This window comes from Toxotes jaculatrix, chromosome 16 (assembly GCF_017976425.1).
Source record: "Toxotes jaculatrix isolate fToxJac2 chromosome 16, fToxJac2.pri, whole genome shotgun sequence".
NCBI lineage: Eukaryota > Metazoa > Chordata > Actinopteri > Toxotidae > Toxotes > Toxotes jaculatrix.
The window spans coordinates 16,639,568-16,667,446 of record NC_054409.1 but is presented as its reverse complement, the minus strand read 5'-3'; the positions used below and the strand labels follow the sequence as shown (position 1 = coordinate 16,667,446).

Genomic DNA, 27,879 nt, shown 5'->3' with positions numbered 1-27,879 from the left:
ATTGCTGTCTTTGCACTTCAGTAGCCTCGATGCGGGGCAGTATTACTGATGTAGGTACACTGCATACTCAAAGTCCTGCATCAAGCTTAATTTCGCAGTAAACGTCACAAACCCTGACGTCAAACACATCTGTAATAAATCGGTTTGAATAAATGGCGATAATCCCACCCAGCTATCAAACATTTCGCGGGAAAATGGCTGGAAGTGGTCACGAGAGTGTGATGGCGTAGCAATCTAAACAGGCGGTTCTTTTAGATACTCGTTTTCTATTGGGCAGCGTGATCGGACGCCCGGCGTTAAAAAATACAACGCGGAGTGTGATTGGACGGTATGGTTAGCGGCTCGTTCTACCCCGCCCCCAGCAGCTCGCTCGGCTTTCCTGCGCCAGCAGCGGTGTGTCACCGAGGCTGGGCTGCTGCCGGAGAGACCTGGAGTCAGCGCGAACACCCTACCAGTTAACCCAAACTGGCATCGCAGCGGGGCTGAGGGGCTGCCCCGGCGAGGTTTAAACCTGAATAACGTTTAGGTTGGATCCTGCGCCTCTCTCTGTCACCACCGCCCGTCCTCCTGATGTCGGACTTCAAGCTAGGGATCGTACGACTCGGCCGTGTGGCCGGGAAGGTGAGCTGGATCCCAGGGCTGCCATGTGCGGCCGGGGGAGGGCCCGCGGGGATCACAAAAGGCGCTGGAAAAAACATATTTAGCGATAATGAGTCGCTGCTAGTCTACCGCGTTAATGGTTACTAAGCCTTTGCCGAAGCGGGAGTAGTTCAGCTGGACCGATTTTAGCCGCATTTGAACGGATTAGAAAAGCCGGCCGTGCCGAGCCAGACTCGTTTTTCGTACCTTCGCCGCCGCACAGTCTCGCTAGGAAGCTAACGCTAACTAGCATGTTATGTTAGCTGTTGGCTAACGTTAAAACGGTGAAATAATCTCACAGATGTAAACATTGGGGTGCTTATTCGTCAGAGTATCAGTGTCGGGTAGCGTAGAGACAGGGAAGACGGTTGTTTTCATGTCGGCGGTGGGTCATGACACGTTAACAGTCGGTGGTTCAGTTAGCAGTGCCACGCTAGCTGTATTACTTGGATTACACGGTGAAGTGTCTGCTAATGAGGAAGCCATCGCCATGCTCCATCAACTGATTCTTTTGTGCAACGTGACAAAGCGCCGGCAAGATAGCACGCTACTCAACAGCTGGGGCCATAAACGGGCATGTTTGTTTTTTTGTTTTGTTTTTTTCGGGGGATAAACTAATATGAATATGGCGACGTTAAACTGTGGCTGAATGTTGGTCAATAAATGCTCTTGGCTGCTGGTGTCACAAGACCCTCACACTCGGGATAAACGGTGTAGATTGTTTCGTTTGTCCACCTGCTGAGTGACAGAGCTCCTCCTGGGCTCCAGTCAGCAAGTCACACAACTAATTTACATGATGTCACTCCGCTGGTTTAGGTCAACACAATAGTCTGGCAGTCGGGACAAAGTGTCACATTGCATGTTTCGACCTTTTGGTATGTGGACAACACCATCCCTGACTTGCACCAGGCTCAGTGAAGCGTGGGGCTACTATGTTGGTATCTTGTCACGTGTATTTGTGAGTCCCACCTACTAACAGAGAGGTCAGGTAGCTCTGACATGATTAAAACTAGTTACTCTGTTTTATAAATGTGTTGCATCTTGAGTCCAAAAGTGGTTAATCTAAAAAAAAAAAAAAAACGAGATGGAACATACAGTTTGATTAGTTGAGAATAAGTTAAACTTCCTCTTGATTAAAGGAGTATTTATGCTCCAAAAAGAGATATTCCTTCTTCATTTCTGTGTTGCTGCTGTCATGTGCAGGGCAAATTCTCAAGTGGGAGTTTAAGCGTACCCTCAGCTGTTGGCCTCTGTAAACATACTGCTTTTAATAAGTCTTGTTGTTTGACTTATCAGGTCAGTACAGACAAGTTAAAGTGTGCACAAATGTGTGCTAAAGCCACATTTCAACCTAATTTTGCAGGAGAGTGTTGTGGTAGTTTGCCCTGGTATTTGGTAACTAAGCTTAAAGTTGCAGGTGGCCATTGCTAAATAACAGGAGGTGGTTCTGCAATAGAGAGGCATCCTCCACTGGAAAAACTGACATTTTCATACCACTGGACTTATATTAAATATTCATTTTAAAATTGTCACTAATTTAAAACAATGTTATGCAACTATTTAACTTCAAAATTATTTTAATGGTACATTGGTTTGTAGGAGAATGATGCCTCTTTCATTCTGATTCTTGCACTATGCATTAAGCTGAAAAAATATCATCAAAATATCCACAAAGTTTTTACTGGTAATGTCTGTCTCTTTACTGGCCTTTGTGTGCCTGTCATTCAGGTTGCACATGGGAGTATGCCACTGGACTGGCTCCTAGCTTCTGCATTTTAGCACACAACTTCTGTGGGTTAGGATGTTATCGGTCAGTAAGATTAGGCGAATGCTGACTTGACGAGAGTGGGCAGCGTGAATGCTGGTTTGTACTGAGATGATGGTTTTGTGTCTGCTGCCTGAGGAATTGATTGAGGATTTGTTTTCTGTACATGAGCTGTTACCTGTTATCTAGTGGTACGCTGGTTCCAGTAGCCTTAGCCGCTTGAACTCAGAGCCCATCAGAAATTAATGCGAAAGTGTCCTTTGAATTACCACTTGTGGCTGCAGAGGCCGCTGCTCAGCAAAGGTTACACAGTGTTGCTTTAAGTCGTAAATCATTTTATGGTAAGTTTATTTATTTAGTAATTATTTGAGTAAGAAAATTACCGACTGATCAGAGAGCTGCTTGGTAATGCCCGAAGGTGATAGAATTAAATGCATGTAATTATTTATGAGAAGGCTGACTAGCACTTAGCTCACATTATGCTGTTTGATGAGTTTACAGGGTCCTTCTCTCACATCGATTTTTTTCTTCTCCCTTTGGGCTCCTCGTAAAGGTCCCCAAAATGTTGGTTTTAACGAGCTGACATTTTGCTAACAAAGGCCATGAAAAGATAGCTCCTCCTGTAAGAGTTGTGGTTGTTACAGATTAAGGTGTTGACATGAAAATAAAGTGTCTTTCTCTCAACTTTCTCATTTCAGACAAAATACACACTGATTGATGAGCAGGACATACCGCTTGTGGAAAACTATGCCTTTGAGGTAAACGATGAGGATTCCCCTGCAAATCGTGTTTATCGCAAGTTTTGCTTTATACTGCTTTTCTGATAGTGCTAGTATGAAGCCACGACACTATTCCATTTCTAGGCGCGCATGGAGGTAGATGCGGATGGCAATGGAGCCAAGATCTTTGCCTATGCTTTTGACATTGGGAAAGGCCGCTGGGCAGGAAGGCCGCTGCATGAGCTGCTCTGGTAAGTAATTTGTTCATTATATCAGGTGTAGGATAAACATTTTTTTTCTGTTGGAGCATCTGGAGTCGACTGTCTGTGCTGGCAAACATCCTTATTGTGGAATTGTCCTTGATGGGACCTACTGATTGTAATCAACCCAGATGTCTTATTATTGTTTCTGTTGTCTGTTAAAACAACAGTAAAACAACTGCCAGATGAGTGCGATAGAGTTGAGCTGGCAGCGATGTGTGTCTCACAATTTGTTGTTTTTCAGTTTCAAATAGGTTAGTGTAAATGTTATTATTGGCCTTTCAGGTGGTGAGAGTGGTATCTAATTTTTCTCAGCCACTAAAATCTCATGGTTCTCATTTTACTGTTTAAAAAAAAAATACTGAGCAAGCTGCTGAAAGTTTTTAAAGGCCTGCTTACAGTCCTTAGAAGTCATTCTCCTCCCTACAACTATCAAGACTGAGGAAACAAGCAAGTAACCAACATTGGAATCTTTAAAGTTGTGCAGTCTTGTTAGCCAGTTACAAGCATGAGCAGTATTGTTGTTTTAATGAGTTGTGGTTATATTGTAAGTGGTAGCAGATTGGCTGACCTATGAGCTGGATATATGTCTTGACCCAGGGAGAAGCACAGAGGCGGCATTGCGCCCAGTTTTCAAGTCATCCACATCAACTCTGTGACAGTGGACAACCGGCTAGACAACCTGCGACTGGTGCCAGTGGGCTGGAACCCCAAGCCGGAGGAGATTTCCAGCAAGCAAAGGCAAGACCACAGCTATACTAGCGCTACTGTACTAATGGCTGAATTCTGCAGCACTGTAGGAATGTAGGGCATTGCACAGGCATGAAGTTTTGTCCATAAACGAAGCCATTCTGATGTACTGAGGCCCCAGTCTGTCCCATGCCTGAACAACAGAGATATGTGCATTTGCAATTTTGCAACCTGTGTTAGCTGACACTTTAATGTTACACATTTTTGTTGTTAAACATCCAACATGTGCCTAATATTTGTTCTCTTATTCTCTTCCTTGTCCAGAGAGCAGTCTCTGTACTGGCTGGCCATCCAGCAGGTGCCTGCCGACCCTGTGGAGGAGCAGTATCTAGAGCTGAGCCGCACACGCTACTACAATGCTAACGGGGAGCTGGTGGAGGAAGAGGAGTGCTCCTGCACCTACTATGAGTGTCATTATCCTCCTTGTTCACTCATTGAGAGGAGGGTGTGTACTGTAACTGGCATTCTTGTGAAACCTGCATGACTTTCAATCAAAGGCTTTTAATTTATTTGAGTTTAGACATGATCCAATCCACCTGTTGACTTGTCTGGTGAAATTCTTAGTACCAAAGTATTTGACAGTCTGGCCCTCACACCCAGAAATGACCTTGTTCCTTGTCTTTCCACAGCTGCGGGAGTTCAACATCTGCGGTCGCTGCCAGGTGGCTCGCTACTGTGGCTCCCAGTGCCAGCAGAGGGACTGGCCTGCCCACAAGAAGCAGTGTCGTGAGCGCAAGCGGGGGCTGCCCCTGGAGATGGAGCCCGAACGGTGATCTGCCTTCATCCTCAGCTGGGAGAGGATGAGGGAGAATGGGGGGACGGGGTTTGACTTGTGGGAGGGGAGCAGGGGTGTGAAGTGCAAAATGGGGGGAATTGCTGACAAGAGACTAACGACAGAGGACAATGTTGGTTGCTTGATTGTTTAATGGACTCGGGGGGAAAGAAGATTGAGGAGGGGAAAGAAGAATAAAGCAAAAAGACATCTGCCACTTCCCAGAACTGGTAGTTCTCCATAGCTTGCTTTCCATGTGGATGACGGGGAAAGGTATTATTGTTTTTGTTTTTTGTTGTTGTTTTTTTTTTTTTTTGTCGTTTTGTTTTTTTTTTTTGTCTTTATTTTCCTCGAGGAGGGAGACCCTCGAGCTCTACCTGCTGCTATGGTTTTTTATGTGAGGGGGAAAAAGTTGTCTTGTTGACGAACTGGACAAGCTTCTTTGGACCACAGTCGAACATGGACAGTTATCGTCATCCACTTTTGTTCCTCCACCCAACCGCTGGGTGTGGTGACGTCTGTGCAAACGGGGGACCCAGGGGCTACAGTACCCGTCGTTCAGCCGGTACAATGGGACATGGACCTTTTCACTGTATCGCTCCCTTTCTGACCTCTCTGGTGCGCACGGCTGCCGTCTTCATGGTCATCGACACCTTAGCCGCCTCCCTGTCTGTTGTAGTCACCACGAAGCCAACCACGACACACATCAGATAGATTTCACTGATTGAGTAACACTACCAGTATTGAGTGTGGGAGTGTCTGTGTGTGTATGTCTGTGTGTGTATGTATGCGTGTGTTCTGCCAATATGTACTGAAGGACATTGAAATGGTCAACATAGGTTACAGGCCGGACTAATGTATGTCTTTTCTCTTCTGAAAGGGGCCATATTACAGTTTTAAATTTCATATTTAATGATAAACTGGTCGGTAAAAAATATTTTCACTGTTCTATAATAAATTAGCTGCCAAATAAAGGCTTTAATTTTTTTCTAGAAATTTTCTTGACCCATGATTTTTTCTTTTTTAATTAATCAATTTGACTTGTTTTGTTTTTCAAGATGTGGTACAAAGTTTTTAATTGCCCGAAGGAACTGGATTTATTACATTTTTAGAAAATCTGAATGTTCAAAGTTCTCCAGTTTCTCTTAAAAAAAAAACCGGTCCTGCTGTTATTTGGTACTTTGGTAGACCTCTTTTCATGATGATCACAAAATTAAAAAACTTTTGTCGATCACAAAATAATTATCTTGTGTTCTCAAGACAAAGTATCTCTGTCAAAGTTCTCTGCTGATGAAACAAAATGGAAGAAATTATCTTTACCAAAGTCTGCTCTTCTTCTGTGGTTTGGCACTTCTATCACCTGGTATCAGTCCCTCCAGTCAGTCTTACATTGCTGGTTTTTAACACACACACCTGTCAACGATATTTTTACATCTGCAGGGTTATGGTATGTGTGTAGGGGTCGGGGAGGGGGGCTCAGTTTCTCGTGTGAGAGTTTGATCTAAGGGTTATTTTTTGAAGAAAATCTATCAATGGAGCTATATTTATTTAAAATGTTTGATTGTGAAACATGTTTTGTCCTGGTGATATTTGAAGGCAAAAATAGTGAAAAATGGACAATATGGGACCTTTATGTCACGTATCTTTGGTCGGGGAGGGGGACTGAACATTTCAATCCCTTTTACTTGATTTTTTTTTTTTTTTTTTTTTTTTTTTTTTTTTTTTTTTTTTTTGTCCTGATCCTTAATGAATGAATGAATCCTTATTGTTATCGCCCTTCCAGATTTTCCATGAAAACACTGCACACCATCATTGTCACTAAAATCTTCCACGTGAGAGACGTCTTGGAGTGTAAAACTTGAATTCCTCCCCTTACACTTTATTTTGGAATGGTCTTATGAGCAGAACCATTTCCTGCTTTTATTTTCTAAGACTTGGCAGTCCAAGTAAAACTCTTCTGTGTCAGATTTATCCTCAATCACCTGCCTTCCTTTTACCTTATTACCTACAATGCACACCTGCTAAAACGTGTCCTCTTGTGTCTTGGGTGAGAAGTCCAGACACTTCCAACGCATGTAATTCACAGACGTACATGCGACTTGTTGATTGTTTCTTTCGTATGTGTGCGCGGACAGGTTTTCAACACTGCACTAAAATTTGGCTCCCATGTTAGCGTATTTGTCATAGATGGGTTGAAGGGAGGGGTGTGATTTGGACAGAGTGTACAGATTGTGTCTGAAACCTTTTTTGTTTTGTAAGAATATACGCATTAATCACCTAGAAATAAAGAGCTACAATATGTGAATGGAAGTACAGTTGGGGATAACTGACAGTTGCTTTTCCAATGTAAAATGATAATAAATAAAATGAACCTCATTTATTGGTGTTGAGTGAGTACTGATAAGTGTCAGAGTAGAAAAAAAAACTTAATTTGATTCAAGGATGTTCTTACAGCTTCAAATATTGCACCTTGCATGGCAGCTACCACCTTTGATCTGGTTATAGGTAGAATATGCAGCATACTGTAAGTAAGAGGCAGATTTTAATAGTTTAATTGTTGACTTGTGGGTAATGTTTCAGTCACAGGCAGAAGACCTCATGGAAGCTGCTTAATTACGATGAATGTTGGTTAAAAACAAAACAAACAAACAAAAAATTAACCAGCCCGAAGACTCTAAAATGTCCTGGGAAAGACAGTGAGGGCAGGAGTATCTTATGATCTCAGTTCAGCTATACATAACCAGTGTCAGGAGAAGGTCCTATAGTTGTTGTAGTTGTTGGGAAGTTTACAGTCCAGATCCTAAGTATTTGGACAGATATATGTTTTATTTGTTCTTCATGCTCTTTGTTTTAGCACATTCAATCAAATTCTCGGCTTTAATTTGAAAAGGTCATAAAAGGAGCTATAAGCATTTTATCATATAATGGTCAAAATCCAATGGTTCAAATGTAATTGGACACTTTGCTGCTAAATGTTTTTTGGGTTGTTTTAACTTAAGTTGATGCACAAAATAGTCCCAGTGTGGCTCAGAGTTGATTGAGGTGGACCTGTCTGTCAATATAAGGAGTAAAAAAAGTGACAATTTAAGTGAAGAACATAATAAAATAAAAGCAAAAAATCACTACACAACCTCTGTTAACAACCACTGTCTGGCACTGATAAGCACTATTAAAAGCATTAAATAATGCAGTTATAAGCAGATTTATTAATGTACAGTATTAATGTACAGTATTTATCAGTAGTTATAATTTCGCTTATACAGACATGTTATATTATTATTACACCAGGATTTTATTAATTTCCCATGTATTATCTATTCTTACACTGGCCTTCCACTTACTGAAAATTATAATAAACTTAAAGAGTTTCTTGCTGGAATAATTAGTAAATCACTTTGCCAATCAACAAAGAATTAATCATCAGTTTCATCATCATTTCAATCATTTGTCAAGCAAAGACATAAAGCGTTTCATAACTGCAGTTACTTAAACTTTAAAATTTGCGACTTTTTTGTGTTTTTCTATAATTGAAAATTAAATATCTTTATTTTTTTGGTCAGACAAAACAAGCAATCTGAAGATGTTGCCTTTGGCTAATTTTAATGGGAATTTTCTTTCTATTTCCTTCCATTTGTTTGGATAAATAGTTAACCAAATTAGACCAGTGAGGTTCACCCATCTGTTGTCTGGTGTAATGGAGCCATGTAACTTTGATTCATTCTCATAATTTCCTAAAACTCTTTGAATGTGTGTTCAGAGCGGACATAAGGTAAGCTGATATCTGATATCTGTTTCTCATATAGTCATCCATGGACCACCAGAACAATTCCTCAAGAAAAAGAAAATTAATACAACTTAATGAAAACAGAACTCAAGCTCTGATAATACAGAAGTAACTAAATTAACTTACATACTATGTTAGTAACTAATAAACCATCTTGTTGTTAAAATAGCATGTATGAAAGTTGCGGCCATCACACTGTTGGAGGAAACTTGAAATTTGATCTCCCACTCACACCACACTTAACGGGCTGCTCAATCGGACCATTTCCTCCATCACTGCCTCCCTCTAATTTGATGGTGACTTGCGTGTTGTCCACAAAGATGTTAATGGTGCTATTACTGCCGATAAACTGAAGCACCATCCAGTCAGTTGGTGGACTGGCGCATGGAGGCTGTATGGGACCTTCTTGCTGTGTACTAACCACTGAGCTACAGCGTTCATTTGTTTTTCTTGTTAATATGTTTTTCTTCTTTTTCCCTGTGTTAATAATAAGAAAGCAAAAATCAGATTTATCAGGAATGTTTTATCATGTTGATCACCTTTTCCTGTAAGTTCCCTTATATGTAACACATAGCAGATGTTCAGCTGGTAACTCGAGCCTCTGTGTTGTTACTCATGTCTCAGCGGTAGTTGGGTTCTCTCTGACAGACTCTTCTTCTTTCTGTTCTCGCACAACTCCAGTCCTCAGCAGAGCCCTTTGCCTCTTTGGTGTCAAAGTTCAACAGAGGGGTCACAGAGGTCAGTGGCGGTGGGCTGTCCTGTCAGGCCTGAGGTCTCCAAATGGCACGTTAAAAAAGACAAATACAGGTCAGTATGATGACTTTATTTAAGCACCAGCTTTCATGTGTTTATCTGTTTACTGGGTCCTAAAACTTGTATCTGAGGATATCTGAGGTTGTCTCCAACCAAACCCCTCTAAAACACATAAAAATCTCAGTATTATTACCTAAGTTTACCATGGTGAGTTGAGGCCCGTATACCCATTCTAGTTCATTACTTTTCTCTAAATCTTAATGGTTTTTTTTCTTGTGACTTTATCAAATGTTACATATAGAAAAATACTCAAAAAGGAAAAAAAACCTAGAGACCCCAGCACCCTGACACAGAAGCTCAAACGTTGAAATTGAGCTCATTTGCTGAGCTAAATTGCTAAAATTTTTAATATTATGGTCTATTTTCTTTTCCCGCATTCATTATTCACATCTGTATGAACATTGTGTTTAATTTATTGCTTAATAATAAAATAACTAAAACTGTGAACACTTAATTTCCACAGGCGAGGAGTTGCAGTACCTCCTCCTCTCCATTGGGTGTAGCCAGAGTTTTATACAACCTGCTGTTCGTCTCTCTTCCTGAGTGTGTTTTTTTGGGTTCACACCACGGAAGTTTTATAACAGCAGAGTTGTGCATACAGCCTTAGTATGAAGAGCTGATGCTGTTTTTCATGTAAGACCTTAACCTCCAGCTTCACAGCAGCCGACAACATGGTGAACCTCGGTCTCAGCAGAGTGGACGATGCGCTGGTCGCGAAACACCCGGTGGGTTTTTATGTTTTTACCTTGTTCCTGTTGCCTGCAGTCTGCTGATCTCTGGAGGACACTGATACACACACTGTGACACTTCTGTAATGTACTGGGAAACAATATATAAATGTTTTAGCAGGAACAGTCATGTAGTAAAAAAGTTTTTACGTTTTGTGTTTTTGTGTCTCCATTCGTGTTTCAGGGTTTAGAGAGTTATGCTGCCTGTCAGTCTCATGCCTTCATGAAGGGGACTGGGAGCTTTGTACTTGGTAAGTGATGTTTAATTTCCCCCATACTGTCCAATACTCTCTGGAATGACAGTGTATTGTTATTATTTTTTTTTGTGTGTGTGTTATTATCATAGAATATAAGAATAATACATTAAATTTGATTACATTTTATTCGCTCTCTTCTTCTTCCCCTGTTTCTAAATCAGTCAACGATCTGACAAATCTTTACTTAAATATTACCAAGGTGAATGTTTCCATGTCTGTCGATGAACACTATGGAAGAAAAAAAAAGACTAAAGGAAACTACAAACAAAACACTGTCTTGACCAGTGTGTGCCACAGGAGGGAGCTGTGCTCTGCAAATGCCCCAAAGCACAATGTTTTCACGTGACACTGAACTCAACAGTGTGATGATTGCATTATTATTTTAGTTTTATTATAATATAAGCTTTGATATGCATTATTTGTAATCAGTGTATGAAAATACATGAGACCGTTTGATCTGTGATTTTACATATTGTACTTAAACAGATATTGACTTATAAAGGAATGTTTATTAGATATACAGGAATTTATACCTGTTTTCTCACTGAAAATCTGCAATTTGGGTTTCTCTGCCATATGGCTGCTGAAAATGAGCATCAATGATGAGAGTAATGCCTGCAGATTCCAAACTACAGTAGACAATGAATATATCCCAATCTTGTCAGGTCAGTTAAAAAAAAAAAAAAATTCAATAAATTTGTGGTTTGTAGGTGCTGCTGGTTTAGTTGCCGTTCAGAGGGCTCTGCAGAAGAAGCTGCCTTATCCTCTTCAGTGGAGCCTGCTCATTTCAGTAGGTGAGAGGTCAAACATGGACTTTAAATGGATACTGAGAAGAGAAAAATGTATTTGCTCTTGAGCATAGAAGAGATATTAATGCTGTCTCTGCAGCCTCTATAAGCTCCCCTCTCTCTTCTCTCAGTGGCATCATCAGTGGGCAGTTACGCAGTGACGCGCTGGGAAACACAGAAATGCTCAGACCTCTGGCTGCTACTAGAAACAGGAAAAGTCCCCGACAGATCCCCGCCACAGGGTGAGTGCAGTGTGTGTGTGTGCAGCCGTGCTCACTGTTCTTCATGGCTCATACTCGGAAAATGATCAAACGTGGATTTTTTTTTTTAATGGCAGTAATGGTCGTTCTAGATCATGTGAAATAAAAGTGGTCTAAGGACATTTATCAACAATTTGTCCTTGACCCTTCATTTTTGACAGATTTACCTATGCCAGATCTGTTCCTCAGGCTTGGCAAACCAAATGATAGTGGATAATGGTGAATAGTGGTAGTTAATGACTGTTTTCAGATGTAGATGCTCAGTATTTACTTTTCTCTGTGTTTCTTTCAGTGCCTATACCAGAGGAATCAAAGGGATCTGGGAAGACAAAATATGGCGATGAAATGGATTAAACATGATTTTAAATGAACATGCGTATCTCCTGTATATAACTACACCTTTTCAGGACATATATTATGCTGGAGATGTCCAGATGAGGCATTTATTAACCACTGAGAGAGTGCTGTATTTAATTTAAAAGTTTTATTTTCATTTTTATTTCTTCAATATAGATACCACATAAATGAAGTGTCAGTTTTTTCAGTCTCAGTTTGTGGAGCTTTTACATTTCATAACAGAATTAACGTGTGGATACACAGATGGGTTTCCTGAATCAGAGGTCAGGAATTAGTTTAGGTTTTTATGAGGAATCTGATGTTAATCTTGTGATCCGGTATTATTATTTGGACGTGTTTGTTTGACATGCAACAGAATTAACGCTGCACTGCCAAAACCCGACATTAGCAGCCACAGTATACCTCATGGGATTTGCAGAGCTGTGGATTTCAGACTCTTGTGTGTCAACCAACCCATTAAATGACCAGTTTCTGTCTTCAAGCGAATGATCTGTATGACACATTGATATTTTTAATCATGTATGCCTTTGTCTACAGTGAGCAAATCACAGTGCAATGATTCATCCTTTTGAAATGAATAAACATTTTGAGCTGTTAAAAAAAAGTCTCAGGGCAGCAGCGTAATCCACATGAAATCATTTACTGCTGCTTTCAGCCACTGCATGTTTATTCACCCGTCTTCAGTTCAGCGATGCTTTAATGAACCATGTATTATCTCAGGATGAGTAAACATTAATCCTGTTTGGATTTATTACAGTTTAATGCAAAACCTAAATTCCATGAGATTTAGGGGTTAATTTAGAAGGGATGGCAGCATGAGCAATAGATTAGGAAAGTAGAGAGGTGAGAAGGGAAATGTAGAAGTCAATGCAAATTCAGTATTTGGAGTTTTTTTTTTTATGAACAAATTTGAGACAGTTATATAGAGAGAACTAAAACTGATGTTTCTATCAAATTATTATTTAAACACCTTATTATAAAAAAGTATACAGTAAAATAAAAACAGAAAAAATATGGTCATACTGTATACATCTACTGTATGTCTATGTAACATGTAGCCTGAGTATGAATGCACTTAATATAAGCTGCTTTGGACAAAAGCACGTGTCGAATGAACGTAATGTCTTATGTTTTGTGAGTAATAATTCCAATATATATAGTGCAAAGAAATAACACAATGATGCATCCTCCCTTCATCCACAGACAGAAAGCCACCTACATGTTTGTGCTTTTGACTAAACAAAGAGGGAAAATAGGACAACAGCAGCTATCACAGTGGACCAGGTGCTCCAACCTAAATATGCAGTATCAGTATCAAACCTAATGTCAAATCGTTGAGTATATCTCAAAATCATTATCGTATTTTCAGGCAGTAAGTATCTCTTAACTCCTAGGTCAGGATTAGAGATGTCACTACTTTAAAAAGACACATACACCTCATCTATACGACTTCAAATATTTCATATGCATCCAAGTCCACATCATTCTTAATGCCTGTGGGATCTGAGGCAGAGGGCTTGTACAAGCATGCTGAATGCCTCCCCGGGCTAAATAAGTTTTGACTGAGCGAATATAAGCCCACAATGTTCCAAATGTATAAGTATGAGCATGAGCACATTTGCACACTGCTCAATAGACACATGCAATAACCAGCTGCATGTGACACAGAGGGAACTACTGCTGATCCTACTTTGCCAAGTACCCAGAATCAAAGGTATTACCACTTTGAACATCTGCCATCCTTGTAAAAATATACCAGCACTAGAGACCTTTGCGACATAGGCACGCAAAATGATGAGCCTATCCAGGTGCAGCACTCATCCCCTTCACAAAGACAGATTCTGTCAACTGTATGAGATTTTCAAGTGCTGAAAAACAGCTCTAAGTGCATGTAAATGAGATCTTTCATTTTTAAGATTTTGAAACTGTGTGAAAATCACTTAAAAAAAAAATGTAGATCCCATCAGTGCCGAATCATTTTTGTGGTGGTAAACATGTCCACAAAAGAAAAAAAACTGAATGTGATTACATTCTGTTATTTGCATAGCTGAACTAGTTTGTGCAATAAGGTGTTAGGAAAACATAAATTCTGCACCATGCAGTGCAGGCCATGGAAACAATAGAGTCTTTTAAGCATACTTTAACACCTCAAGTGAATGACGCGATCAAAGTCCAGGCGTTCGATTCATGGAGAACAAGCCAGAGAAATTCTGAGAGCTGAAAACACAAGCTCACACTGGTGGAGTGGAGAATATGTCTGAGACAGAAAAAAAAGAGAAAAGAGAAGAAAAAAGGCCTGGATAGGAGATTCTCATAGTAAAGGCAATCTGAAAAAGGGAAAATTTTGGCTTTGGTTTAATGTTCTTTTCTTCTCTCCACCTCTGTGCAGTGTGATTCCACCCCCATTCTTGCTTCCTCTCGCTCTTGTCCTCCCACTGACTGTAATTCAAATCTGATTTAACACCTCCAAGATTTGAAGGTTTTGAAGTCTCTCTCTCTGTCTCCCTCCGTCCAAAAAAAAACAGGCTTCATGAATTGAATAAGCTCTCAAATCCTCTGTCACATGCACATTGATGTGGCTGAAGGAAAAGACTTTTAGAAACAGAGAGGGAATAGGAGATAATGAGGGAAAAGACTGTGTATGCATTACATGACAAGACTGATTGGCCAGTGGAGCTGAAGGTCTATCCATTAACTAAAACAAACAGTGGTATGGACTAGCCTACTGGGCCACTTGGCAACCATTTGGATTGGAAAGTGTGTGTGTGCACAGCAGCAACAGTGCATGTGCGTGACAACAAAGAGAGACGTGGAGAGCACGAGCGAGCACTCAGTTGTCTGACTCTGTGAGTCGAGAGAACACACTGATCTGAGCTGCAACTGCATAGTGTGCGACTCTTTTTCGTCTTTCTTTCACTGTCTGTCTTTCATTGGTTATATAACAATCGAGTCTGAATTGCTGAAAAAAAAAAGTCCATAGAAGAAAAAAAAACATAATAAACCCAATTTCCAACATCATTTCTGCAGCCCAGAGTGGAAAAACTTCTGGGCAAAAATCTATTCTCTGAAAATGTATTATTGGCTATTTGAGCATCTGATCTATTGGCCCTGCTCTCTAGCCTATAGTCATAATCAATGCCCACAAATGAATGTGTTAACAAGAATAACTGGTGTGTGGTTGATTGTCAGAGGGAGGGGGAATACAAATATTAAAGGGACACCCTTATCCACCGAGGGGATTTATTGATTGTGTATCCTGTGTTTCAGGCTCTATGCAGCTCATTTGATAAACATAACAGGGGAAGTATGTGATTCAGTATCTGATCTGACAGGAAAAATAACTGGATAGTGCGTATTAGGAAGTCAGATTACAGGGAGTCCTTTGTGACAGTGTGACAGTATCTTCACCATTCATCACTGCTTAAGTTTTTGCACATGATGATGAGAGATGAGAGTTCATGTTTGGGCAGGTCAGAGATAAACATGGGTCTCAGAGTTTCTCTGTGTGACTCAGTGCTAAAAAAACAGAAACAGAAAAAGTGTCACTTACGTGCTGCAACAGAAATGATTGCCATGTGTTTTGACTGTGAAAGTTAGACTTAAGTTGTTTGCAGAGAGTGAATACAATAACAAAAACCACAAATGTGGAGGAACAAGCACAATATTTCCCTTTGAAATGTACAAGAGTTAGGGCTGCAACTAACTATTAATTTCATTATCAATACATCTGGTAATTATTTTCTATAACTATCAACTGATTGTTCTGTGTATCATATACTGGAGTTAATTTGATAACTTCACACAGAATATTTTCAGGAATCAGACAAAACATTTCACAATAAATCACCACAATATAAACGAAGATAGTTAAGGTATTTGAACTAGATTTTGATACAGGGTCGATCTATGGCAGCAGCACTACAAGATGGAGGAGCCATCACTGTTGATATTATACTTAAGCAGTGCAAATTTGAGATTAATTTGAGATTTATCAGATTTGTAAACCCAAATGATATGGAGTGAACCTGCGGGTTTGAGGTCCCTGGACCTTGCCTACTTGGTAATCCAACAAGGGATCTCTTAATGACCAGTATGAACAGGGGGATTGATTACAGCAAGCAAAATCCCTTTCATCATACACAAGGGCACTTGAGTATTGTTTTAAGAAAGTCTTGAAAAGTTTAAGGTGAAACAAAAGGTTTCTATTCCCCAAGATGGCTGTAGGTTGGTGGGCTGTAAGGTGATAGCTTACCCAGCTCTTTCTGATTAAGAGGAGGGGAGTATAATAATATTATGAATAACGTCTCTGCAGCGTCAGTAATAACAAAAGCACAACTCAAACTGGAGCCCACCTCAGGCCTGCACCAATGAGCGCCGAGCTCGTGCACACCGCGGCCAATGGCTGGTCCCGGGACGCTCGCGCATAGCCGTTTGAAGGGCGGTCCTCGGTAGAAAAAGGAAAGTATGGATCAGAGAGCGGTGGAGTATCGGTGGAAGGTAGGCTGCCGAAACGGTAAAAAAAAATAGATTGATTTCAGGCTAAAAATCATTTTAAAGACATGTATTTTGCTACTCAATGAGCGACAATTCGTTGTGTTGCTCTGCATGTTCAGCTGTGTGTTTATATAAAGTTAGCCAACTTTGGTGTTGGTGTGTTTTTGATTGATTAGTCAGTGGAGATTATCAGTACCTCCATGGCTTTGATAGCGACTGACCGTGGCTGCAAACTGAACGGGACGTCGGCGATTTACGGCAGAGTTGAGCCAAGAAAAGAAGTGTTTCAAGGCAAGGCAGAGCGCTTTAAAACTGTCAAAATGCAGCCAAAAGAGACGGAGTATTCAACAGATGGCCTGCCCAAAGCCTTCCTACACAGCCTGAGGACGCTCTTTGACATTTTGGATGATGGTGGACGGGGCTATGTCCACATTTCGGAGATCGAGAGCCGCTGGCAGGGCGCAGACACCCGAGAGCTGCCCGGCGGGGTGCTAGGCTGTCTCAGGAGGGTCACTCCACCGCATGGCTGCCTCACCTTTGAGCGGTTTGTTGCGGGGCTGCGGTACTCCATGCTCAACCCAGAGAACAGCTCCCACTTCAAGGCCCAAGCTGCCGTTCATCCGCAACAGGCTCCAAAGCAGCACCAGAAACCCGCCCCTCTGTCCACATGTAGCGTCGGCACCCGGGTTGAGAACAAGGTCCGTCCGCTGGGGCCGAGCAACGTGACCAACACCCAGCAGCATCGGGCGTCCAACCTCCAGAGCCGCGTCAGGCTGGAGGAGGGCGCCGGGTACCCCGCGTGTGGACCGGCGAGGTACAGCGCGGGCTTTGAGAGGTCCGGGCGGAGTTTGGAGCGGATTCCTGTCGCTCCGGAGGGAGGGTGTTACAGGACCGATCCGGGCCATGCCACCAAACCAACACAGCCCCAGCAGAGCCGTGTCAGGTCCATTGAGTCGCTTGCTCTGGAGTCACCGCAGCTCCAAGGACCAAGTAAGTAACCATTTCTAAAGTAGTTCAAAATTATGTTTGAATGGGAGTGTATGAGAGGCTGAGAGTTATTAGTATTAACGCTATAAACTGTCAGGGATTTGTAAAAAATATCCGTCACAATTTCCCGAAGCCCAAGTTGTTGTCTTTCAATGCTTTTGTCTCAGCAGAGGTTAAAGATATTCAATTTACAATGATATAAAACAGAAAAACAGCACATTCACACATCTGAGAAAGTTAACCAGCCATTGTTTCGACATTTACAATCTAAATAATCAGAAAAATTATTGTCAAATCCTTTTTTTATCTGAATAACTGATTATTATAATAACTGACTTCAGCACTACTCTTTGTCAAAGATTCATGCAACATTCTTGCTTTAGTTTTTACCTCTCAGTAGTCCCAACCCACATTAAGGATTTCTAATTTATGTCTGTTTGTGTCTCAGTTTGCAAATTTGCTCCTGTTGCTGCAGATCTGAAACAATAACAAAATCTTATCTGGACACAGAAAGAATGTGTGTGAGGGTGTGAGTCAGAAATGGAGCTACTGCATCCTTGAATACCTACCAGACCACAGAACAGAACATACTTGAGACTAAATTCCCATGAGCAAGCCATTTGACTGCATGCATAACTGAGCTGATATGTCCACTCCAGTCTTGCCAGTTTCGATCTCATATTATAATTTAATTGGATGCAGTGATCCATGTAGCACACACAAGTGCACAATGTCTGTATAGTGCTTGCCTATCAGTATTTGTCAATCAGCAGGAGTTGGAAAAGTTTTAAAAATGGTAACTTTAAAGGGGAGTCTTTGCCTTAATCTCAGAAGAGGTGAACAACACTCATTGTTTTGACAGCATGCTTCTCGGGTATCACTATTGTGTCACAACTTAAACAGGTCTTTTTTTAAGGCCCTCAGCTCCAAAGATGGGTGTCCACTTGAATAACTGCTGTTGTTAACCCCAGGTCAGGTCAGAGATCATGTCAGAAATTCCTGCAGAGATTTATGCACCTTGAGGGTCTGGCTTGTGGAGGGAGGACATAGTCATCCCTGCGATTGCCCTCTAATTAGGGGCGATTGTCAGTTGTGTGCGTGTTCATGTGTTCACTTTTTCCCTGGGGTGCTGGATGTAGGCTGGAGGAGCCGCTGCAGAGAAACTCCCAGTTTGCTTGCTCATTATCTTGTTCATACATTTCAGGCTCTCATACAGGCTCACTCTTGTTCCTCTTCCTCTCACAATCATACGAGAGTCCCTTCACAACCTCTCTATCTCTTGCACACACACACACACACACACACACACAATTGGAGTCTGTCGAGTTTGCCTCATCTTTATACAGGCAGGCCTGTCTGGAGCTATAAGAGTGACACTCTCACTCTCTCTCTCTGTCGAGCCCTCTGGGCATTAACTGCCTACACCACTTGTGCTAAGGATGTTGTGTTTTCAGATAGTTAGATGGATGGATAGATAGATGCAATAGACAGACAGATACAAAAGTTCATGTACTTCGTGTAGTTCGTGTTCTTTTGGTCAGCAGCTGTTTGTGATTTGGGCTGCTAAATTCAATTAAGGGGAACACTTAATGATGCAGTGATTATTTTAGGCCACTTTTTATTATGCTGCCAACTTTGTGGCAAAAGTCTTGGGAAGCCCCTTATTTTATCAGAACATGGCAGCACCCTTGTGCACAAAGGGAGGTCTTCAAAGATCTGTTTTTTGTTTGTTTTTGTTTTTGAGTTTCGTGTGGAAGAGCCTGAATGCCCTGCACGAAGCCCTGATCTCACCCCCTTCCAACACCTTTTGGGATGATTTGCCACGACTGCGAGCCAGGTCTTATAACGCAATATCAGTGGCGACCTCACTAATGCTCTCATGGCTCAATGGAAGCAAATCCCTGCAGCCTCCAAAATCTTGTGGAGAGTCTTAACAGAAGATTGCATTGATGCTATAGCTGCATGTGCATTAATGCACATAGTTTTGTTATGAAATGGTCAGTAATCACTAATGGGTGTAATGTGTGGTTATCCACATACTTTTGTCCACATAGTGCAGACAGACAGGCTGACAGACGGACCAGCAGTGTCCATGTTGTAATATCTCACATGCAGCCAAACCCTGCTGGATTAGGCCAGATTACAGCAGAGAGGCCAGGGCTCACTGAATCACTGCAACAGTGAAAACCTCCCCAACACCCTGGACAGCACAACAAACTTCTGGCGCTCTCCCTCTCTCTCCCACACTCCTCTTTTGTTTTTGAAACGGGAATGGTATCCACTTACATCAAAGATCTGACAATGATAAAATAGCATAGTTGATACCAGGAAAGCACTACGGAAAATACCATAGAAAAATAGCGACAGGTTTTTACTCTCAGTTCAGACAGCTTGAAAACAGGCTGCTCTTCATCAGACCTGCATGTGTTTTAACTCTGTTAAGGAAGACAGATAAACACAGATAAATGTACAAACTCCCCACATACAGGAGCAGAGCAGAGATTTAAGAAGAGCTGAGTGAGAAGTGAGCAGAGAAACCTTGTTATATGACAGACATATCACATGGTCTTCATCAGCAGATGGGGTGTGTTCACTTGTCGTGGAATCGAAGATGTTCGAATTTAAAATGCTATAGTTTGAAATTTTGACCACCCATAAGTGGATAAAAGTGTCAAACCCAAGTTTGACTCAATAAAAACACTCCCTCTTTCTTTGTTCTTCTCCTCATCACAACAAAAAAAACTTAAAGTGGTATTTACTAAATTTCTAAATGCCTCACTTTGCTTATTACACTGTTGTTTGCTGTTCGTCCATCTCACTTCTCAGAATTGAAAATCCTGACAGTTTGTTCAAGGTCCTTGCATTTAGAGTTTTGCAAAACAACATTAATCCAGTGTGTTGTTGATTTCAGAGATACTATCTCTACATTGTGTTTTATAGCCCCGAGCTCAGATGCTTCACATATTTCCTTCTGCTCCACTGAATTCATCCAAGTAGTCAAACAAGGGACTGTAATTAGTTGCACATTTAAACAAATTAAAGTTTAATGAGGGCTTTTCAGTATTGCTGTTTTCCCTGCATTTATCATCACTCTGTGTTGAAGTCAGTATGCTCCATGTGATAAAAGTCATCCTGCCTTGTTCACACCAGAGGATTTGCAGAGTACAGCTCCCTCCGGTGGTACACACTAGGAACCCAAATGCATCTCAGGGCAAATCATATATTTTTTCCCTGTATCAAGTCTTCTTCATTTTATTGTCTGTCTATAGATGTGTGTGTTTTGCCCGGTAAAATTTAATCTCACGTTTGCTAGATGAGGGAGCGATTTAGAAACATATGAAATGTGTGTAATGTTTTTTTTTTTCTGTTGATGACTGACTTTGAGCAATAAAATGCAATACATTTGCATTGTTGCTGGGTCAGCTTGACTGCTTGACTGAAAGTTTGGCTGTTTGAGTGAGGCATAATTTGCGATACTGTATTATTATGTGTAGCATGTATGTGTCATTGCGTGCCTCCTGCAAAACCGCTCTTTAAGACTTTCTTTACAACTGTTTCTTCTTTGCTGTTAAACTTGTACATAGTGGTCAGAAGTATGTTGTATTCCATGACATAAATTTGAACAATTTCATTGCCTAATTATATTTTCAAACGTCTTCATGAACGATTGTGTTATTTACCCATACTGTTCATCATAGTTATGTTCAGCAGGGGACAAACAAAACTGCAGTAATTACACAATGTATTCCAGACCACAGTGTTGTGTTGAAACTGATTAAATGTGTCTGTTTGACATTTGCCTAGGTGTTGTGAAATCAGGTTTACCAAGATCTCAGAGCGAATCAGCAACAGGATTTACTGGCGGCTCCAGGCGACACGGGCGGAGTCGGGAAGAGCAGAGGCGGCATACCATATCCAACGGAGTGGATTACGGCATGGTTGGTGCACACACACCCACAAACACACACACGGCCACACACAAACAGTCCCTGCCAAGTGTTTTTATAAACACTGCGCTGTAGCCTTACGCTCCACTGTATATCAGTGATTATGTTTACAGATATAAAGTTTTCCATTAATAACCAATAAATCAGATTCTGGGATGACATAAAGATGAGTGGGTCTGCTGTGGATCCCCTCAAATGTACTTCTCAAAGGTCAGGATTTGCTGCTTTTCTTTGTCTCATATAACCAGAATTGGAATAACTTTGGTTTTTGGATTGTTGGTCGGACAAAAAACGGAACTGTAATTTAGATGTGACTTTGGGCTCTGAGATATTTCTGACATTTTTCAGAATTTTCTGACATTTCTTAGATCGACAGGGTAATCCTTAATAAAAATAGTCTTTAGTTGCAGCTGTTGTGTGATGTTGCACTGACGAAATGTGACAACCACTGAGCAAAGGGTTTTTTGATGAGGTGTTTATTATCATTCTAGTTGTGTTGAGCTGGGTGAAAGCAGAGGAGCAATGGTAAAGACTTTGAGACAGAGGTTTGGACATGAAACTTTGATGATTGATGATTATATAATGGGGATAGAGGCTTTTAAAGATCCTAAAATAGTTTATTTATGTCAAAAAGTAAATAGTTGAGGCATGAAAATACTAGGAAAATGTAAAAAAAAAAGTTTCCAGTGCAGGCTCTTCTGCATTTCACTTTCCATTGGCCCCACATTCCCCTCCCATCCCTGTGCCCCCTGTCTCCCCCCTCACTCTGCCCCTCCCACCTCCACTCCCGAGCTCATGCCTCCTCTCACTCTCTGTCTCTCCCCCTGCCTCACCATTTCTCATTCTCTCCAGTTCGCCTCCTCTCCCTCCTTCTCTCCCTGTTTGTGTCGCCGTCTCCGTCTCTTTTCCCCTTGGCCTCTGTGTCTGGAGAGGCTGACTGACCGACTCCCCTCCTTCTCCCTCCCTCCCTGCCCCTCTCCTCCTCCCCCTTCCCTCTGTCCCTCCCACCCAGGCCGACTTGGCCCGCTGCTGCCCTAATGGTAGTGAGCCGGGTCGGGCCCAGGGGCCTGGTAGAAGTAGAGGACTCGCTCGGCCGGCCCGGCCCAGCCTGGACGGCTGTGTGGGCTGCCTACACTACTGTCTTCATCCCTCTCAGCAGTAGCCTCTACAGCAGCAAGGCCCTGCACTTTTTCCTCTGGGTGAGTAGGATGAGAGGGAGTGAAAGACAGGGAGGGAGAGATGTTTGTTGAGGATAGAGGAAATTAAATTTAGCCTTTGAGCTGGTTCTGTAATGAGTGTATTTAAGGATTTGAAGATATGCATCAGGTTGGTTTGATATTTAAGTGTAACAGTTAAGGCACATTGAAGAGATAAAAAGCTGTGATCAGATACAGCAGCTGGGAACTGGTGTGTGTTGCTCAGGATATTAAAACGTATTTATCTGTGCCTGTTTTAGGGACTTTTTTGTGGGTATGTTGTAGAGCCTCTGGGTTTGGACTAGTGCTGTAATGAGCAGTCGATTAGCCAATTATTTGACTGACAAAAAATTGACAAGAATGTTTCAACTTATTTTTCAAACAAAGCGGCCAATTGTTTGCTGGTTTCTGTTTCTCAAACATGAGGATTTACTTCATTTTCTATTCTATACTAGTGGAAATTGAACATCTTTGGATTATGAACTGTTTGTTAGGTAAAGCAAGCAAAATGAAGAGTTTGATTTACTGTTTTCTAACATTTCATATAGCTGTTGAAGTGTTGTCGGAGCTTTGGGGCGTGGATTGTGGTTAGTCAGTTAATCGATTTTAAGCAACAACACCAAATATTCCCTAGTTTTAGTTTTGACTTTGCTGCTTTTATCTCCTTAATATGAGGCTAAATTAAATATTGTTTTTTTTTTTTACTGTTGGTTGGTGAAAACAGGCAATTTCAAGTCATCACCTTGGAATTTCTCACTATTTCCTGACATTTTATAAACTAAACAATCAAACAACTCATCAGAAAAACAGTCAACAGATTAATATGTAAAAATTAGTTGCAGTCCTATATTTGAAGCCCTAAACTGCCCTTGTTTTACAGACTTTGGGAGTTGTTTTGTTGCTTCTGACCAGCTGTTGTATTGTGGAGCTTCAAGGTTTTGTTATGTTGTTCTTTGTGTTTTTAGCTAAAAAGCTTGTGCTATGGGTGTCATGTTATTGTATGTGAGTTGCTGCGTGTATTCGTGCCAGCTCATTCAGCCAGCAGAAAGCACACGAACATACATGCACAGACTTTTCCATAACCTTTCAGCCATTTGTTGTTCTGCTCCCTCTCTCTGTTTTCTCTTCGCTGCTCCCTCTCTCTTTTTTTTTTTTTCTTTTTTTACGGTGGGTTTTCCTGCCTCTGGCCCACCACACATTCATGCAGCCTGACACTGGGTCAGGCTTCATTCTAGACACGGACCCCGGACCCCATACACCCTCCTTTTCCCCTGAACCCCCACCCCCCACCCCTGTGTACTCTCTCTGTCATCAGCTTTATGGGGAAAAGAGCAGAAGAATGTTAAACAGGATTTAACTTTGGTCTCTTAAATCTGTCGTCCTCTGTTAGTTTAATTTCGCGTCATGTATCCTGGTGTGTGACTGATGATCAGTGGAATGTACTGAGCTACATGGGGGGACGGAGGGATGGAGCGATGGGTGGATAGAAAGATGACACACCAGGTGGCTCAATGCCAGCAATGAGGCCTGCACTGTGGCAGTGTGCTGCATGGACAGCCTGGTCAGCACAACTCAATGCAGCCTTGCTGGGGTGCACACACCGACACACACACACACACACTCTCTCTCACACACACACACATCTCTCCTTCTTTTCACACAGACATACACACTGGGGGTGGCCTTAGTTGAAGTGGGTCCGCTGTTTACCCCATTCTTAGGTTGCTGCTCGGTTGCCATGACGCTCGGACTGATTGCTCCTCTAAACATTGTTCAGGATGGGAGAGAGTCCAGCACAATTGGTATGGCGCCATTGTCTCCACCAACACAAAAGAGTTTGCTGCAGATGCCCTTGTGAAAACATGGGAGTTTATCTACCATGCAGACTGCTGGCAGCCCAAAATCAGTGATTAGATTTAATCTTGGCAGCAGTCTGAAAGCTTCCTTAGTATTGGATTGGGAAATATGAAAATTAAATGTTTTCTTTTCTTTGGGTCTTTGCGACATCTGGTTTGTTGTTGTCTGTTCTTAATCGAATCTTTCTGTTTCCTCCTCCACCATTTCACCCCTTTCCTGTCCCCTCTTTTCACTCTCCTTCAACATACCATCCCTCAACTCACACAGTTGAAGCAAATGAAAGAGCTGGAGCAGGAGAAAGACTCCCTGCTGGCAGGCCTGGAAGTGGTGGAGCGGGCTCGAGACTGGTACCAGGGTCAAATCCACAATGTCACAGAGAGACAGCGGCAGGTCGGCCAGAGCTCCCACTGCACGGTCAGTTCAAGCATCGGTCTAAAACTGTTAAGGCTAAAAGGCTAGTGGATATGCAGCCTGTTGTAGTTTGTTGTTTGGTCAGTTCAGTTTGTCATTGTCACTAAGCTAATCCAGAAAACAAAATTGCTAACTGTATAGCTAGATGAAGCAGGTTAAGGGGGGCTTGGGTACACCTGACAGTGCAAAGTACCAGCTAGTGTTCATTTATGTTTTTGTCTGAGTCATGTAACTTTCTCTCCAAATCTTTAATTACTATTTCAAATTGATCTCCTTTTAGCTAAGCCTTGTCCATGACATTTCTCAGACCTTGAACGGCTTTTTTGAATTGATTTTGTCTCTGTGTTCTGTCCTCATAGGATTTCTTCACAGAAGCCAATCAGAGTCGCATGAATGTTCTCATTCCCAAACTACAAGAAGTCAACCAGTGCCTTAATGACCTAATTTCCTGCACAGGGATGGTGAGTATTAACTGCTCACAGACAGCTATAAAATTTTTAAAGCTGGCTTTCAAATCCACACAGGGTGAAAAACACCCATAGGATTATATAATAGTGTGCTGAAGTAAACTTTTTTTTACCATGAAAAAAAAAGCAAAAGCAATTTCTGGAAAAGATGATATGTAACATGAGTTCTTCTTTGTTTCCCAGCAGTCATTTCCTTCAAGCAGTGCTCAGACTGCAGTGCTCTCAGCAACTTCCCAGCCTCCAGCTCCTGCTCCTCCACAAGCCATCCAGAGACTGAAGGACCAGAACCGACTTCTCACACAGGTTCAACACAGCCTACAGAATGCCACCAGGTAGAAGTCACCGTAGCCTTTAGCAGTATGTGTGACACTCACCCCATTTCTCTTTTCTCATCAAGGAGGTGACGGAGAAGAGCGAGCGCATCGCCCAGCTGGAACAGGAGAAATCGGCCTTGATAAAACAGCTTTTTGAGGCTCGAGCCCGCAGCGCTCAAGACACCAGCACCATGGATTCCACCTTCATCTGAAAACAGTTACACTCCACCCAACTCCATAACAGCACCGTGTTTCTAGGAAACATCATGATGTAGCATGGACATATTTGCGCTGGTCTGGAGCAAACTTTTATAAGACTGAAGCTGACTCTTTGTTTACCCAACTGACCATTTGTGGCAGTGACGCACCTTTAGCCATGACAAAACCCTCGACTGCAACATGTCACCACTCCACCCCAAACCAAACCATGCACTACCTAGATGTGAACACTCCCCCATGACTTAAGTTGAAAAGCTCTTTTACTTGCTGCCTTCACATTCATAGGCAGTCCCACCAAGCTGAAAAGACTGAAAACTCTATCAAGAAATGAGTCAGGTCTCGTGAGATCCCATCTCTCCTTGTCTTGCAGCATCTGCAAGATCTCCACTCCCATTCCCAAAAGACTGTTGTTTTTCTTCTTCTGCTTGACTGCACAGGCAGCTTTAAATACGTAAACTTTAACTTAGTGGTCCAAAAAGGAATTGGACGATGGGGGTGGGGGGCGGTTTCTGTTGGAAAATAATGCCATATTCTTACAGTTTAAAATGAAAACAAATTAGATGCATCTGCTTGCTGTGACCTATCAATTACATTTTTGTTTAAATCTTTTAAGTTTGGTACTTTGATCTCAGTCATTATGAGATACACTTTACCCATGTCTTTTAGTATTTCCTTCCTTTTAATGTCAATTAATAATAATGTTTACCTGACATTTGCTTTCTGGTTTTTAATTTTAAACACTGAGAAAGAAGAATGGCTGAGAGGAATAGTTTTTACTGTATTTTATAATAGCATGTTAAATGTTGAGACTTTTCATGAATTTTGAGATGTTTTTTTTTTTAAGATTGCAGCCAGACAGAGGCAGGAGGACAGTTTACAAGCTAATGAGATGTCATGACAGAGACGATGAGAGACGTTTGGACATTTGCACGTAGAAGAGAGCTGAGGAGGACAAACATGGTAGACGGTGAATGTGATGGAGTTGGGAGATGTTCTGATGTCATGTCAGAAACAAACAAACAAAAAAAAAACGAACAAAAATTATCACTTTGGCTATCTAGTTCTATATCCCTGTGTGTCTTTACAGTGGATTCTTTGCATGGGTCATATTTTCAGCTATAAAATATTTATCCTCTGAAGAGATCTGTTTGGAAGCTAGAGATTAAACATTAGCACAGATGTAAAAACCCATTTTGTCCTTGTAAGCGTCGCCTTTTATCAGGATCAGCCTGGAAACTGTTGACTTTAGACTAAACTGAAAAAAAAAAAAACTTTTAGCCATCCACAAGTTTACAATAAAAATATTTAGTTAGTGGGTGGTGGTAGAAAAAAAAACATTGTAGTTTTATAATGGATCTGTACGGTACTGCTGGGATGTCTGCACATAACATAGTTATATACTGTTGACGTCTGTTTCCCACTTATTTGATTGTATGTTTCTTGCTGCTCAAACTACATTACGTGTGAGTGAAACTCTTCCTTCTGGTTTGTATTAAGAGCACTAAGACTTCTGCGGATATGTTAAAAAAATAAATATGACCAAATGGTGCTGACTGTGGTTCTGTGGTCTTTTTTAATTGCGATCTTTACAATGCTGCACTGAACCTAATCTAAAGTCAGTGCCTGAGATAAGCAACTTACAGCTCAGACTGGTTGTGTGCTGTGTTTGAGTTATGCATATTTAAGCTCTGCTGTACAGAATGATGTATATGTCGTTTGACACTAGCGTTTTCACATTTGTCTGCTGAAGGAGGAAAGTTTCAGTAACACTTTACGGGACCCTTCAGTGACTCACTACACTGTAAGACTGAACAGTAAAAGTTTGATAAATTAAATGGGTCGTAATCACAAAAAAAAAGTTAATTTGCCTCTAATTTTCTGCGTCATGAATACAAATTAGTTATTTTAAGTTCACAGTGCTCAACTACTTTACTAATTTAGTTTTGTCATATACTCTATAGCAATACTCCGACGTCACGCACGTACGTGTGCCGTACGTGCTTCTTCTTCGTCGTATCGAGCGCCATGTTAGCTCGCCATGCATGTTAGCCAGTAGTTCGCCATGTTTGATCCGCTCGCCTCAGACGACGTATGT

At 41.5% G+C, this 27,879-nt stretch overlaps 3 protein-coding genes across 5 annotated transcripts; all 3 read left to right on the top strand.

Moving 5' to 3' along the window:
* Positions 1–405: 405 nt before the first annotated feature.
* On the top strand, positions 406–6,628 carry zmynd19 (zinc finger, MYND-type containing 19). The gene is made up of 6 exons (XM_041059523.1): positions 406–621; positions 3,103–3,162; positions 3,268–3,374; positions 3,984–4,124; positions 4,398–4,578; positions 4,763–6,628. Exons 1-6 carry the CDS (start codon positions 571–573, stop codon positions 4,904–4,906), a joined length of 684 nt encoding a protein of 227 aa, XP_040915457.1. The 5' UTR covers positions 406–570; the 3' UTR covers positions 4,907–6,628.
* Positions 6,629–10,073: 3,445 nt separating this feature from the next.
* tmem141 (transmembrane protein 141) lies at positions 10,074–11,906 on the top strand. The gene is made up of 5 exons (XM_041059117.1): positions 10,074–10,227; positions 10,415–10,481; positions 11,198–11,281; positions 11,407–11,517; positions 11,828–11,906. Exons 1-5 carry the CDS (start codon positions 10,174–10,176, stop codon positions 11,887–11,889), a joined length of 378 nt encoding a protein of 125 aa, XP_040915051.1. The 5' UTR covers positions 10,074–10,173; the 3' UTR covers positions 11,890–11,906.
* A 4,462-nt stretch (positions 11,907–16,368) lies between these two features.
* On the top strand, positions 16,369–27,342 carry sapcd2 (suppressor APC domain containing 2). Of its 3 annotated transcripts, XM_041059753.1 has the most exons (7): positions 16,375–16,405; positions 16,563–17,376; positions 21,178–21,311; positions 24,641–24,787; positions 25,144–25,245; positions 25,435–25,554; positions 25,649–27,342. In XM_041059753.1, exons 2-7 carry the CDS (start codon positions 16,587–16,589, stop codon positions 25,775–25,777), a joined length of 1,422 nt encoding a protein of 473 aa, XP_040915687.1. In that variant the 5' UTR covers positions 16,375–16,405; positions 16,563–16,586; the 3' UTR covers positions 25,778–27,342. The 3 variants fall into 3 exon arrangements, with proteins under 3 accessions (XP_040915688.1, XP_040915686.1, XP_040915687.1); XM_041059754.1 differs by having other exon boundaries at positions 16,369–17,376; positions 25,438–25,554; XM_041059752.1 differs by having other exon boundaries at positions 16,369–17,376.
* Positions 27,343–27,879: the final 537 nt, after the last annotated feature.